Genomic DNA, 14651 nt, shown 5'->3' with positions numbered 1-14651 from the left:
GTGTGTGTGTGTGTGTGTGTGTGTGTGTGTGTTCACTACTCACTGCTGTGTGTGTGCACTTGGATGGATGAAATGCAGAGCACAAATTCTGAGTATGGGTCACCATTCTTGGCCACACGTCACATCCTTTCCTTTTCCTCCTAAAGGCCTGTGGGAGTGATGAATGCGGCCTTCCACTCATCTCCTTCTCAGATTATAGACATTATGAATTATATGAATCAGATTATAGGCACTTCGTAGATCCAATTTGGAGAATATAGTTGCTCTTCTCAAGTTCTCCAGTGCAGCTGGGACTAGAGGAAGAGGGTATTTGAATTTAACAGCGATACCATTAAGGGTGCAGTAATCTATGCAGGGTCATAGTCTGCCATCCTTCTTAGCCACAAAGAAAAAGATGGATGCTGCCAGTGAAGTAGATGGGCGAATAAGACAGCGGATAAACTCTCCCTTGCTATAAGAAGGTTCCAGGAAGCAAGTCAATAGCACAGTCCCAGGGGCGATGAGTGTGGTAGTTGTGGTGCACATGTGGGACTGAACACATCATGGAACTGGCTATATTCGGGAGGAATAGAGATAGAGGACATGAGAGATGGGCTTTCAATGGTTGGAGTGGTCTCTGGAACTTGGTTGTGAAAGAGTGAGACATTGAAGTAACTGAAGACAGTCATGAAAACAATGAGCTCCACAGGAAAGGATTTTGCCTGTGTTACGACCCATGGCTCAAGGGAAGCAACAAACAGGACACACGCGAAACCAAATTGTAGACTCAAAATATAGTTTATTCAAAAATTAGGGTCACATGAAAAAAGTAAGGAAAACCATAAAGAAAACAACCATGTATTGGAAAAACATCAGTAATGCCAGTGTGTAATCAGCCAAATAGCATACCTGAATCAGAACCAAGGACAGCTCCTAAAAAAACCACCGAAAGAAGAAAACATCCAAATTAGCCCCAAACCATAGCTACATTATGCATCCGGAGCGCGAGACAGCGCATCGGCAACCACATTTTCCGAACCTCGGACGTGTCGAATATCCAGGCAGAACGACTTCAAAAACAGAGACCACCGAATCAGCTGCTGATTCGGACACTGTAAGGAATTCCGAAATGTCAGTGGATTATGATCCGTGTATGTCACAATAGGGGCACTTGAATTTAAATACACTGCAAAATGCTGTAAAGCCCAAATAAGGGCCAACGCTTCCTTTTCAACCACAGATTCCGAAATGTCAGTGGATTATGATCCGTGTATATCACAATAGGGGCACTTGAATTTAAAAACACTACAAAATGCTGTAGTGCCCAAATAAGGGCCAACGCTTCCTTTTCAACCACAGAATAGTGACGCTGATATGAGGTAACCTTTCTTGGAAAAAAGCTAACTGGATGATCTACTCCATCATCATCACGCTGCTGAAGGACGGCTCCAGCTCCCACGTTACTGGCATCAACTTGAAGCGTAAAAGACTTGTCAAAGGACGGAGCCCAAAGCACAGGCTCCGAACACAGCAGAGACTTAACATTTTCGAAAGCCGTCTCACAGCTAGGAGACCAAATAAACTTTACCTTGCCCTTCAACAAGTCTGTAAGTGGTGTGACTACAGTTGAAAAATTACGACAAAAAGATCGGTAGTACCCTACCAGTCCTAAAAACCTCATAAGTTCTTTCTTGGTTGTCGGAGAAGGAAAGTTCTGGAAGGCTTGGACCTTTGCATGTACTGGACGCACTTCCCCATTTCCCACTACTTTCCCAAGATACGTCACAGACGCCTTGGCAAACTCACATTTTCTCAAGTTTACCGTAAGCCGAGCTTCAGACAAACATCTTAACACAGAGCGTAACCGTTTTAAAAAAGAATCCCAGCTGCCACTAAAGACAACTAAGTCATCCAGATAAACAGCGCACCCCTCGAGACCCGACACCACCCGGTTCATAAGGCGCTGAAACGTCGCCCGAGCATTTAGCAGGCCGAAACTCATGACCTGATAGGAATATAGCCCCGACGGAATAACAAAAGATGATATTTCTTGCGCTTGCTTGGCAAGAGTCATTTCCCAATAGCCCTTCAGCAAGTCAAACTTGCTGACGAACTTGGCGGACCCGACCTGGTCTACACAATCTTCGATGCGAGGTAAAGGAAAGCAATCTGGTTTAGTTAAACTATTTACTTTGCGAAAATCTGTACAGATTCGAACGCTACCGTCTGCCTTTCCTACTAAAAGGCACGGGGAGGCCCAATCAGAAGATGAAGGCACTGCAATATACCGAATTTCTCTTTCCATCAATTCCCGTTTCTCAGGCAAAACACGATCACATCAATATCGTGTTCGACCCAATCAGTACGAGAAGGCACATCTCCAAATAATTCAGGAAAAACTACGTAATAATTCACATAACTCCTGACATCTTACAGAAGGCAGATGATGGAGAGTGAATTCTAAATTCTGCAATGACTCTAAAATTTTGTAGCCGACCACAAAGCACGCAATCATCCGGCGAGAGGGTCTCCTCTTTGTAATCATTAACATCATCAAGTGACAATGAAGAAAAAGCAACTTGTGCTTTTCCAATTAAAACGCGATTTTCATCTGACCCGTTTCTTAATTCTGCCACACGTTCAAAAAGAGTGAAAAAAGTCTCAGGGTCTTCTTCATTAAATTTCGTAACGAGTTTTGAAACGAGTGAAAAAGTCACACTCCCTCATCAAGTTCAATTTGAGAGCTTTGCTTTTTCCATCTCGATCTTACCCTGTTCAGAACGGTCTTTCAATTTCTCATGCTCCATCTGTAAAAGTAGCTGTTCTTTTTGTTGTTCAAATGACAGATTAGTTTGCAATGAAGATGCCACTGGTACAGACTTTTCCATTTTTAAAATGCCCTTTTCAATCAAATTCGTTCTTAAAATTACTTCCAATATTTGTGGGGGGCACCATATATGAATCTAGTACCATATCAATTAGAATGCAAAATACAGTATAATAGGGAAATTATTCAAAATCATATTCAGTGCTGATTATCAGATGCCAGAAATGTACAAAAGATGTTAATGTTCTATTTATTTTTGTGCAGGTATGGGTTAGGAACTCCAATATTCTTTGGATTGATTGGAAGTTTCTTTATAATTCTTGGATCTGTATTTTATGCTGTGACAATCATCCCGACCAGGTAAATAATCTTCACTGTTACAGAAAAACTTACAAAAAATGTATAGCAACGAGGAAGATAAATCAATCTACAATTCTCTTGTAGAAAGTTGACTGCATTGGCAAGAACAACAGACACCCCTCCATCATACGCCCAGCGGACAGCGAGTAAAGCACTGTACACTTCTGCATACTACGCACCCTCAAGACAATCTATACTTCTCAGCCAATCGAGCGGCTCTCGCATCTCCAGGATGTCTCAGGCCACTGGGGAGAAAATATCTCCCAGAGACACATTTGTGTGAACTTTAGAACAACTTTAGAAACTTTACAAACTTTAGAAAGGCTCTGTAACATTGCGACCATTAAAAAAATGCTACAATAAAATCTGTTCTGCAACATGTCAATTCATTTTTTAAATGTAGTAGTGTAATAAAAAAGTAAATTCATAGCTCCATTGGTTACAGTAATTTCAACTCACCATTTAATCATTTTCAACCATTACCTCACAATATAGTGCTTCTGCCTGAAATCTAAACTGACCTTTATCTAAATCCCTTAATTACTTTTGCACATTTGCACATCAGGCTTTTCACCTGTGACAATGATCATGTTCTCATTAATACTGTAAAATGTAAAAATCATTGTACTGTAAAATCACTTACTCATTTAGAACAAAACCGACCGATATCTAAATCTCTTATTTACTTTGAATGCTTGTGTGTTTAAGTCACTGTGGGACTGATATTTCTGCTAGACAACACTAAATACAATATAATTACATTTAAATCCAGAGGAGCACCAAAACTCACACTAAAAGCACTAAGGCATAATAGACATAACAGTGAGTCTTCTCTAAAGCTGCTTTGAAACCATGTGTGTTGTGAAAAGCACTGTACAAAAAAAGTTTTTTTAGTTTTTTCTGTTACCAGTTTTGTGTACGAGGTGACATTTGTAAGTATAAAAGCATGTAATACGGGTTGTTCTGAGCTTTATGTATATAATAAACAGTATGTCAGAGTGGCACTGATGACACCACAAACAGTGTCCTCCTCCCAAAGAGCCAGTGAAAGCACCAGATCTGTCCGGCACACCTCGAGGAAGGTCTGTCCTCTCACTGAGTTCTGCTTTACATAACTCCTGACATCTTACAGAAGGCAGATGATGGAGAGTGAATTCTAAATTCTGCAATGACTCTAAAATTTTGTAGCCGACCACAAAGCACGCAATCATCCGGCGAGAGGGTCTCCTCTTTGTAATCATTAACATCATCAAGTGACAATGAAGAAAAAGCAACTTGTGCTTTTCCAATTAAAACGCGATTTTCATCTGACCCGTTTCTTAATTCTGCCACACGTTCAAAAAGAGTGAAAAAAGTCTCAGGGTCTTCTTCATTAAATTTCGTAACGAGTTTTGATACGAGTGAAAAAGTCACACTCCCTCATCAAGTTCAATTTGAGAGCTTTGCTTTTTCCATCTCGATCTTACCCTGTTCAGAACGGTCTTTCAATTTCTCATGCTCCATCTGTAAAAGTAGCTGTTCTTTTTGTTGTTCAAATGACAGATTAGTTTGCAATGAAGACGCCACTGGTACAGACTTTTCCATTTTTAAAATGCCCTTTTCAATCAAATTCGTTCTTAAAATTACTTCCAATATTTGTGGGGGGCACCATATATGAATCTAGTACCATATCAATTAGAATGCAAAATATAGTATAATAGGGAAATTATTCAAAATCATATTCAGTGCTGATTATCAGATGCCAGAAATGTACAAAAGATGTTAATGTTCTATTTATTTTTGTGCAGGTATGGGTTAGGAACTCCAATATTCTTTGGATTGATTGGAAGTTTCTTTATAATTCTTGGATCTGTATTTTATGCTGTGACAATCATCCCGACCAGGTAAATAATCTTCACTGTTACAGAAAAACTTACAAAAAATGTATAGCAACGAGGAAGATAAATCAATCTACAATTCTCTTGTAGAAAGTTGACTGCATTGGCAAGAACAACAGACACCCCTCCATCATACGCCCAGCGGACAGCGAGTAAAGCACTGTACACTTCTGCATACTACGCACCCTCAAGACAATCTATACTTCTCAGCCAATCGAGTGGCTCTCGCATCTCCAGGATGTCTCAGGCCACTGGGGAGAAAATATCTCCCAGAGACACATTTGTGTGAACTTTAGAACAACTTTAGAAACTTTACAAACTTTAGAAAGGCTCTGTAACATTGCGACCATTAAAAAAATGCTACAATAAAATCTGTTCTGCAACATGTCAATTCATTTTTTAAATGTAGTAGTGTAATAAAAAAGTAAATTCATAGCTCCATTGGTTACAGTAATTTCAACTCACCATTTAATCATTTTCAACCATTACCTCACAATATAGTGCTTCTGCCTGAAATCTAAACTGACCTTTATCTAAATCCCTTAATTACTTTTGCACATTTGCACATCAGGCTTTTCACCTGTGACAATGATCATGTTCTCATTAATACTGTAAAATGTAAAAATCATTGTACTGTAAAATCACTTACTCATTTAGAACAAAACCGACCGATATCTAAATCTCTTATTTACTTTGAATGCTTGTGTGTTTAAGTCACTGTGGGACTGATATTTCTGCTAGACAACACTAAATACAATATAATTACATTTAAATCCAGAGGAGCACCAAAACTCACACTAAAAGCACTAAGGCATAATAGACATAACAGTGAGTCTTCTCTAAAGCTGCTTTGAAACCATGTGTGTTGTGAAAAGCACTGTACAAAAAAAGTTTTTTTAGTTTTTTCTGTTACCAGTTTTGTGTACGAGGTGACATTTGTAAGTATAAAAGCATGTAATACGGGTTGTTCTGAGCTTTATGTATATAATAAACAGTATGTCACAGAGTGGCACTGATGACACCACAAACAGTGTCCTCCTCCCAAAGAGCCAGTGAAAGCACCAGATCTGTCCGGCACACCTCGAGGAAGGTCTGTCCTCTCACTGAGTTCTGCTTTCGAAGATCATCTTTAGCTGCATCAGGCTCACCTCAGCATGCATTACAGAACGGTCATGATGTACACTGAAACAGGGTGCTTCGTAGCGTGCGTTTGCGGGTGGATCTTAGTGTGTTCCACTATGCCGACAAATTATTGGACTTATTCTGAAGTGGATAGTTTAGTTCTGACATCTGGCCACTATTTCTCCAACCTCTGGAAAGACTGTCTGTCTGACTCCACTGGCGTTACTGACTGCAAAGAGTTCCCCACACTGCTGGCTCTGCAGAGTGAGTATGACTAGAAAGTTACTTCATTCCAGTCAATAATGTCTCAGAGTGGATTCATGTTTGGAAGGAAAGTTCTGGATAAACAAACCTTAAAGCTTTGCTACAAAGTAAAAAAGCTCCTGGACTTTTGCACTATTAGTGCCTGCGGGGAGGACATGAAACATATGTTGACATTTTGTACCAATCAATCACAAGTAATTATGGAACAAAAACATCAAACCATTGTTTTTCTCCTTTTATATCTATCTAATACATGTATAAATGGGTAATATTCATTATTACATTCTGGAAACATAAGAAAACCAACAATTGCTCAGACACATTAATGTGCGATTAGTAATTCATTACTTTAGTTATTTAACAGCTCTTAATGAGACAAATCTCATTCAGTAATTACTGATTAGCCACTGAGGAACTATCTCAGTCCTATATTTGCTATTACTTACTGTAAAAGTAGCTTAGTGTTACTGTAGTACTGTAATCATTGCATTACTTCGTGTGCATACTTACCTGTAAATGATAGACCATTATTACGAAGTGTTACCGATAACTGCATGACTTCATGTGCTTTGAAAACATTTTGTATTGTAAAATGCGCTTTACAAATAAACGTGTCCATCGTTCTGTCCATCATTCACCAGCATACATTCATCTGTGCCGATCTCTCGTCATCATCTCCATAATTCTGGGATTCTTCGGGTCCATTTTTGCTTTGGTGGGGATGAAGTGCACAAAACTCGGAGGCTCTGAAATTGTGAATGCGAGAGTTACCTTTGCTGCAGGGATGAATTACCTTTTCTCAGGTAAACACTTGCACTCGTCCAGTATGTTCCAGTATGTGCGTGGAAGCTTGATTCGTGTCTCTGTTTCAGGTCTCTGCGGCATGTTTGCTTACAGCTGCTACGCCCACAAGGTTATTTCTGAGTTCATGGATCCAGATTACAAAGCAAAAAAGTGAGTATCTCAATACCCAAGAGAAATCAGATGAAATACGTTCTTGACATCTGCTGCTCGTTTGAAATTCGACCTGTCTGGTGAGCAGGTTTGAACTGGGATCAGCTCTGTTTGTGGGATGGGGCGGCTCGGCTCTCCTCGCGGCGGGAGGATTTGTGTACAGCATCACTGCAGGGAAGGAGGGCTGCCGATCCAGGTATCAGTGCACGTCATCGGTGGACTAAACCACAAAGAAATCTAATTTCAACCATAAAATCTTTAGCATTAAAAGATAGGAATGAACAACTATTTTACAACCATGTTCCTTGAGATTCACCCTGTTGACAAAGAGACGTTGCATTCATGCGAAGGACGCCCAACTGGTTTGTAATCAAAAAAGTGTGCTTAATCGGATCAAACTTGGCATTTTGTGTTCCACTGGGAATGCTTGTTATATAATTAATACTTAATGTGTTGTGCAAAGGCAATTATAAAGCGGATAGTTCCGGTGCTTGATTCTGATTGGCTGAGCCGCGTTCGAAGCTGTTGTAAATGACTCTACAAAGTAACATACACCTTTGTTTACGTTTGTCTGTTGCTCGGCAACCACTTTGTTGCAACCACAACTGTTTCTGAGGAACTACATTTGGTGGAAGAATACTGTTTTTATTAATATCATGACACTTTATTTGCTCTGTTTTATTTTGTGAAACCTTACTACGTATATGGAATAACCGTTTTATAAAAGCAGTAAGCCCCGTGAAGCCGTGGTTTACAGTGAATTTATAACAGCTAAGGGGGTTTTAGGCACTCCGCTTCGTGTCGCAACAACACCCCTTAGCTGTTATAAATTCACTGTAAACCACGGCTTCACGGGGCTTATTGCTGTAATTGAGCACAAATGCACATTTTCACACTGAATTGAGGAACAGGAATTGTTTGCTTTCTGCTCGCCCTTGTGTTGGTGAATTTTCGACAGATGTCCTGCCACTGATTAGATGTTTCTGATTTCAGCTCCAAGACCCAAGAGACGTCCTATCACACTCCTTCCTCCAATCTCTCTGAAGCGAACCAGAAGACGTACAGTCCACCGCTGTCGCCCATCCCTGACAGAGCAAACCAGACGACCAGCAAACCTCCCAAAGGATCTCATGCCGTGGACGCTTACGTCTGATGGGTTCCCTTCATGCAATCTGAGTGTTTTACAAAAAGTGTTTTTAAGTCTTTTGTAACACCATGACCACAGTGATTGAAACTAGTGTTTCAGTCCAAAACAAAAAGAATGGTTTGATAGAACTGAATTAATCTGCTGGTCTGTCAATCCTGATGACCTGTATCAATGGTGATGCTCAGGACTCATACACGTCCATTTCAAAATTCCAGACTTTTACAGACTCATATTTTCAGACTTCTCTGGATTTTTCAGACCATATTTCATAGTAAAAAATAAATGATTTAGTGTGTCGCTAAAGATTTCTTGTTCAAATTTGCATGATTAAATTCATAATTTGATACAATACTACAAATAGTGTTGTCACAGTACCAAAATGTCAGCAGTCTACCAATACCAGTAAAATGTCATGGTTCTCTGTACCATAGTAAAAACTATGAAATATTTAACTTTTAGAAATATTTAACAATTTGAAAAAAACAAAAACAAAACTAACTAGTTTATTATTAATGCTAATAATAATAAAAATACTTTAAAATGTAGCCTTCAAATATTTTCCAATTAAGTAAATATTGCTTTAAAAAGGTCAAGTGAAAAGTTATAAAAGTAATACAATGAAGAATAAAAAGTCATTATATAGAACAAGTGGCAAGTCTATTTATTCTGCATTTACACTCCAAGATCACAGATTTTTTTTGTCCCATCCGTTGCTATGGTTATTACTGTGACAATCATCACAATTTTGGATTCAGTACTGCATTTAAATATCTCGCACTCTTGGGAAAACTCCTGTTATAATCAATAAAGATGTCCACACTGCACAACGACTCTATTTACTCGTGTTTTCATTTCGTTGATTATACTGATAGGATTCGCAACCGTACTTAACTAAAGCGCTGAATAAAGACCGCTTAAACACCTCTGACTGGCCATTGTGTTCACATGCTCAACAAACATGTCTGTGATTGGCTACAATGCTCAACGCTCTGAAAACACACTGTAAACAGAAACGTTTGATGCTCCTCACTCACAGAGCGCTCACTAATACACAGCTGAAGAATGACTGCTATTATTAGTTATTTAAAATTTCTGCACTGCCTTGGTAACGATATACTGGTACCTTGACAACACTACAAACAAACAAGCCTGAATGAAGTTCAGTTTGAATGTTTGTTTTAATTAATAATAAGACGTACAAATTTGGGACCCACTTTAAGTGTCCTTAACTACCGTGCACTTACATTTAAATTAATCATTTGTTACAGTGCACTTATTGTGTATTCATGTTTTCACATGTACTCATATTTAAATAGCTACATCTATAGATGACCCTACCTCTACACCTCAAACCTGCCCTAACTTAACCCATATCCCACCTCAACAGCAGCAAAAGTGTTTGGCAATTCAACATGAACACTATAGGTGTATTTCACCTAATGATTAATTATTATTGATTAATAAACAAGCACAGGACAATGGTGACACCTGATTATAAACAGATTTCTGTTCCGCTGAAAATACAGGATTATGTTTGATATGCTTTCACACTTTGCTTGTATGATACATTTTTATTTTTTTTTGAATTCTCAATTTTATATTTTAGAAAACAGAATAATGGCCATAGTCTGGATACACAATTATTAGACAATTTCCATATTTTTCATGTGCAAGGCTTGGGTGAGAAATTAAAAGAAGCAGCAGAACAATCACGACGTCTTGATTGATTGTCATTCCACAGACGCAGAACATTTAAGAGGAACTCTTCCAGAACACAACAGTCACATAACACTTCTCTTAATCAAAACATTGGTTTCTTAGACTCTTCTTGAGACTGCGGTCATCGTGTGGAGGATCAGGGACAGCCAGGACTGGACAGGTGATAGGTGGACCACCTGACGTGGACGGGCTGGAAGGCCCAGCGGTCCGGATGGCCCATGTGCAGGAGTGTGCTGTAGGGTGAGCTGCTCCACTGGAAGACGGGCACCTGATCCCACGTGGGGCCGCTGACCGCCACCAGCTCCAGCCGGCTGAACATGCCAGCGCTGGTCACCTGCAGGACAACAGGAGCGTCAGACACAGCCGAGCTCAGACAGCAGCTGCACTCACACCGCTGCTCACCTTCATGTCCGTGCCGCCGTGAGGACGCTGCCTCAGAGCCCCGAACGGATACGAGCCGTTCCCAGGATTCAGGTCCGAGCGAGCCGAGATGGAGTTCTCCCCGTTCTGAGCGGGGTCACAGCCGTCACAGCGCGACAGAGGGTCCTCCTCGTAGTTATTATACCTGCAGAGGACACACACAGGCAGAGACTAAATCAAGACCAGCAAAAAACAAACAAACGGCAGCAAAGGGAGATGCTCTCTTCACATGAATTAAGAGTATGGGTAATACCTCATCAGACGCACCATGGACTCGATGTCAGTAACGAGAGACTGGTTTCTGCGGAAAATCTGCGCTCTCGGATTGTCGCTGAAGGAGAACCAGGATCCGTATTTCTGAACCAGCTCCTGCCCTCCGCTCGCATTGAACACCTCCTCAAAGTACCTACGACAGCAGAACACAAACAAACGCTCGCACTAAATCAGGGCTTCTCCTCGAACGATCGTCTGCAGTCAGTGCCAGCTGTTTAGCTTGCTCTGTTCCTACAGTCTACATTGATGCATTTGCATTATGACAAAGCGAAAAAAGTGTTCTCACACAGACCGATCATTTCACTTCATAAGACCTCAATATTTTGTCAGGAGCCACGGGTATTCATTTTGTGTTCCTTGATATGCATATTTTTAATTCTAAAAATAAAAAATGGGCAGCCACTTGCATTTTATCAATCTTACATTTTTAATGAATCACCAAGGAGCACAGTTTCAGCTAAACATCTTCTTTACTGTTCTACTGAAGAAAAAGAGTCGCCTGCATCTTAGATGGCCTGAGGATGAGAAAATTATCAGCAAATGTTCATTTTTGGCTGAACTATTAGATCCCTGCATTTCAGTTCAGGCCCGACGGGCCCCGTCTTTTTTACGCCCCTAGGGCCAGGCTTTGGGCCAATTTTCACGTCATAGTTCAGATGCGGGCCGGGCCTAGGGTCTGTTTTAGGTTTCTAAAACAGGTTTCTAGGTTTAGGTAAAAGATTTTTATATTTTACACATCCATCAGTTAATGATGAAAAAAAATAGTTTGCCGCACTGGTGGAAACAACACGAGACTGTGCTGCCGCGGCTGTCAAGAGCGGCTCGGTGTTCAGTGTCCCGCAGCAGCAAGAGTGCAGAGCGCAGCTGAACAGTTCTGCGTTCAAACGCATGCAATCGGCTTAAGCTTGCCGCAAAGCACCGGCAAAAGTAATTACCATGAATGTGTCAGACGAAATAGTAAGGAGATATTTGAATTATTTACTAATAAACTAGTGTTTTCTGACTCACCATCTCCTCATTAAACACGCCTTTAGAGAGAAAAAATAATAATTAACTAATTTTAATTAATTAATAATAATTTAATTTAAATAATAAAAATGTATGCATTTAGCAGACGCTTTTATCCAAAGCGACTTACAGTGCATTCAGGCTATACATTTTTTACCAGTATGTGTGTTCCCTGGGAATCGAACCCATGACCTTTTGCGCTGCTAACACAATGCTCTACCACTGAGCCACAGGAACAGAAAAAACGAAAGAGTTTTTGTTTTCGATTTGTTTTATTTTGTTAAGTAGTAATGTAAAACTTTCTATAGATATATTTATCATGTCTGCGAGGCATGTATTCGCTGAGTTTCGGTTCATTTTTGTGAAGCGCTCCTGTTCAAGACCGAGACGGCAGAAAGCGCATCATGTTTGTTTTCTTTATTTTATAAAAGCACAACGTTTTGTTGATATTGTGAGTGCACACAAATAAAAGTAGACCCTTCACAGTTACGAATGATGTATTACTCTTACCTTTATGAGCAAAAACGACGGCGTATTTCAAGTTGTTTCCACTGAAGAAAATGCAAGTGATCGCGCTTCAGGTCCTGCAAAGCGTGCTTTAGGGCCGGGCTAGGGACTATAGTTGAGGCTCGTGCAGGGCTCTATGAACTATTAATAGATCCAGAAAATCTGATCGGCCCAATTTTTTCATTGCTAAATTGGCTGAAATCGTCTGAAATGAATTAGAAAAGAATTGTACTTGCATAAGAAACTCTTATTGAAGTACTGCTCGTCAGTCGTTAAAGCCATCTGATGTGTGGTGACTGCATCACCATTACAGCTTAAGTGTTTTGTAGAATTTAATTAATTAATTTTCTCAATGAACACATGACTGCTATTACACATGCTATATAACTAGATAATATTTAGCATCATACACTATATTACTGCCACTATATAAATAAATCCTTTGATCAAATCTGTCCACCTAACGCACATCCAGCTGTCCAAATGTACAGGGACGTGATGCTAGATGTTTTAATGACAACAGATAATATTTCACCACAGCACCAAACACACATGGGCAGAAAGGTTTGTAACTCACGGGATATTGTAGCTGGCCCAGTAGCCAGTCTGAAACAGCTCTTCAGTTCTGTCTGCTGTTACGATCATTCCACTGCAGGAAACACAGACAGACAGCTCTTTTCACTTTCACTAACCGACAAGTGGTTTTGCACTGTTAGTGCCATATCTGCTGCTGTAATACAGCACAGATGAACCAACACACTGTCTTCTCTGTAAAAAATTATTTTCTTAGTATTTTAGTCTTGTTTTCTAGTACAAATAACTGAACATTCTTAAATCAAGACACTTTTTACTTGAGAAGAAAATTACTTGTTATGATATTAAAGGGGTTATATGATGCAATTTCAAGGGCTTTGTTGAAAACGACATGTTTGAGAGAGGCCTTCATAGAGGACCTACAATAATGTACAGTATTTGAAAAAGAATGTGTTTTTTGAACATTAAAGCATGTCAACATATTCTGTTACACCAAATACACAAAATAATGATCTTTAAAATAGCATCATATGACCCCTTTAAGACTTGTTTTGTAAAGAAATGTAGCAATTTTGTTCGTTTTTGCTTTAAAAAAAAAAAATCTGCCAATGGGGTAAGAAAAATTATTTTAATTCAGAGGGAAAACAAGATTTTTTTTCTAATTTTAAGAAAAAACACTTAATTTTGATACTTTTTTTTTTACTTAATATCTTCTGTCATTTTGCTTCTCACATAATTTATCTTGATTTGCATTTATCCTAAAAAGTAATGATAATGTAAATACAAATTTCTGAATGCCTGGCATTGTGACAAGCATCTTGAGATGTTCTGTCTTAATTATATAATGGATAAAAAAAGTCAAATTGACATTCTGCCTCAACGAGACTAAATCAAAGCACACTTACGGTATTTGCTCCAAAACTGTGAAGAGCCCTTGTTTTGTGTATCCCTGGCCCGGGACGAAAACCTTGTAGTCGATCACCATCCACTGATTGTTGTACCTAGCCAAGCAAGCGATCATCTGCTTTTATCACAGTGTTTGTGTTTAATAAGTTTGCGTGTACGCTAGATTAGAAGTCATTTACGTTCCGCTGTTGTACTTGCTGAAGATGTCAGTCCATGCTTGTCCGCTTTGAGCAAGTCGATTGGCTACGATGTTCCTCAGCCACTCCATGACAGCTCCACGGGGCCGTACGAATCTCCACAGCTCAGCGTTACTGTTGCCTATGGTGGTTTCCAAAGTTACCTGAAGATAAATCCATGAAAACAAACACAAATACACCAGAAATGCCAGGATAGATCCACCCAACAACATAATAGTTTCAACTAGAGAGAATCTCTCGATTAAAAGGGTTGTAACCGCAGGAAGAGTCTTACCAGACCACTGCTGAGCAAATAAAAGTCATCTCCTGAGAAAATACTGCCAGGATAGGAGGAAAACACCTGGATTCTGCCAGGAATAATCTCCTTTTCTGCAGGAACAGTGATTACATGTTATACAGTACAATCTAGCAGAGAAGTCATACAAGAGTACAACTATGACAGTACAGTTCTTAAGCATCTTAAGTCATTAAAATAGGGCTGCCACTAACAACTGTTTTTATTTCGATTATTATTGACTAATTTATCGATTAATCTAAACGATTAATCCCCCCCCCCA

General features: G+C 39.6%; 2 protein-coding genes across 3 annotated transcripts in view; one reads left to right on the top strand and one right to left on the bottom strand.

Annotated features, from left to right (window-relative positions):
* cldn10l2 (claudin 10-like 2) overlaps window positions 1-8536 on the top strand; it is a 14524-nt gene extending 5988 nt beyond the window's left edge. The window contains exons 4-8 of the mRNA XM_016564097.1: window positions 6209-6429; window positions 7071-7232; window positions 7302-7383; window positions 7472-7579; window positions 8377-8536. Coding sequence (XP_016419583.1) covers window positions 6209-6429; window positions 7071-7232; window positions 7302-7383; window positions 7472-7579; window positions 8377-8536 — 733 coding nt within the window. The remainder of the gene's footprint in view (window positions 1-6208; window positions 6430-7070; window positions 7233-7301; window positions 7384-7471; window positions 7580-8376) is intronic.
* Window positions 1-14651, bottom strand: part of plbd2 (phospholipase B domain containing 2) — a 33939-nt gene that overhangs the window by 3643 nt on the left and 15645 nt on the right. Inside the window, exons 6-13 of one of the 2 annotated variants that reach the window (XR_001640987.1) lie at window positions 14369-14463; window positions 14077-14237; window positions 13897-13992; window positions 13035-13106; window positions 10923-11075; window positions 10652-10814; window positions 9220-10583; window positions 8407-8408 (exon numbers count right to left, since the gene is read on the bottom strand). Coding sequence is in view for 1 of the 2 variants with exons in the window: in XM_016564092.1 (XP_016419578.1) it covers window positions 10386-10583; window positions 10652-10814; window positions 10923-11075; window positions 13035-13106; window positions 13897-13992; window positions 14077-14237; window positions 14369-14463 (938 nt within the window). In the remaining variant the exon portion in view is untranslated. Of the gene's footprint in view, window positions 1-8406; window positions 8409-9163; window positions 10584-10651; window positions 10815-10922; window positions 11076-13034; window positions 13107-13896; window positions 13993-14076; window positions 14238-14368; window positions 14464-14651 lie in introns of those variants that run through there. The other variant, XM_016564092.1, reaches the window with a different exon arrangement.

This window comes from Sinocyclocheilus rhinocerous, unplaced genomic scaffold (genome assembly GCF_001515625.1).
Source record: "Sinocyclocheilus rhinocerous isolate Xijiao unplaced genomic scaffold, SAMN03320098_v1.1 scaffold1883, whole genome shotgun sequence".
NCBI lineage: Eukaryota > Metazoa > Chordata > Actinopteri > Cypriniformes > Cyprinidae > Sinocyclocheilus > Sinocyclocheilus rhinocerous.
Note: the sequence above shows the minus strand (reverse complement) of the source record. Positions and strands in the feature narration are given on the sequence as shown.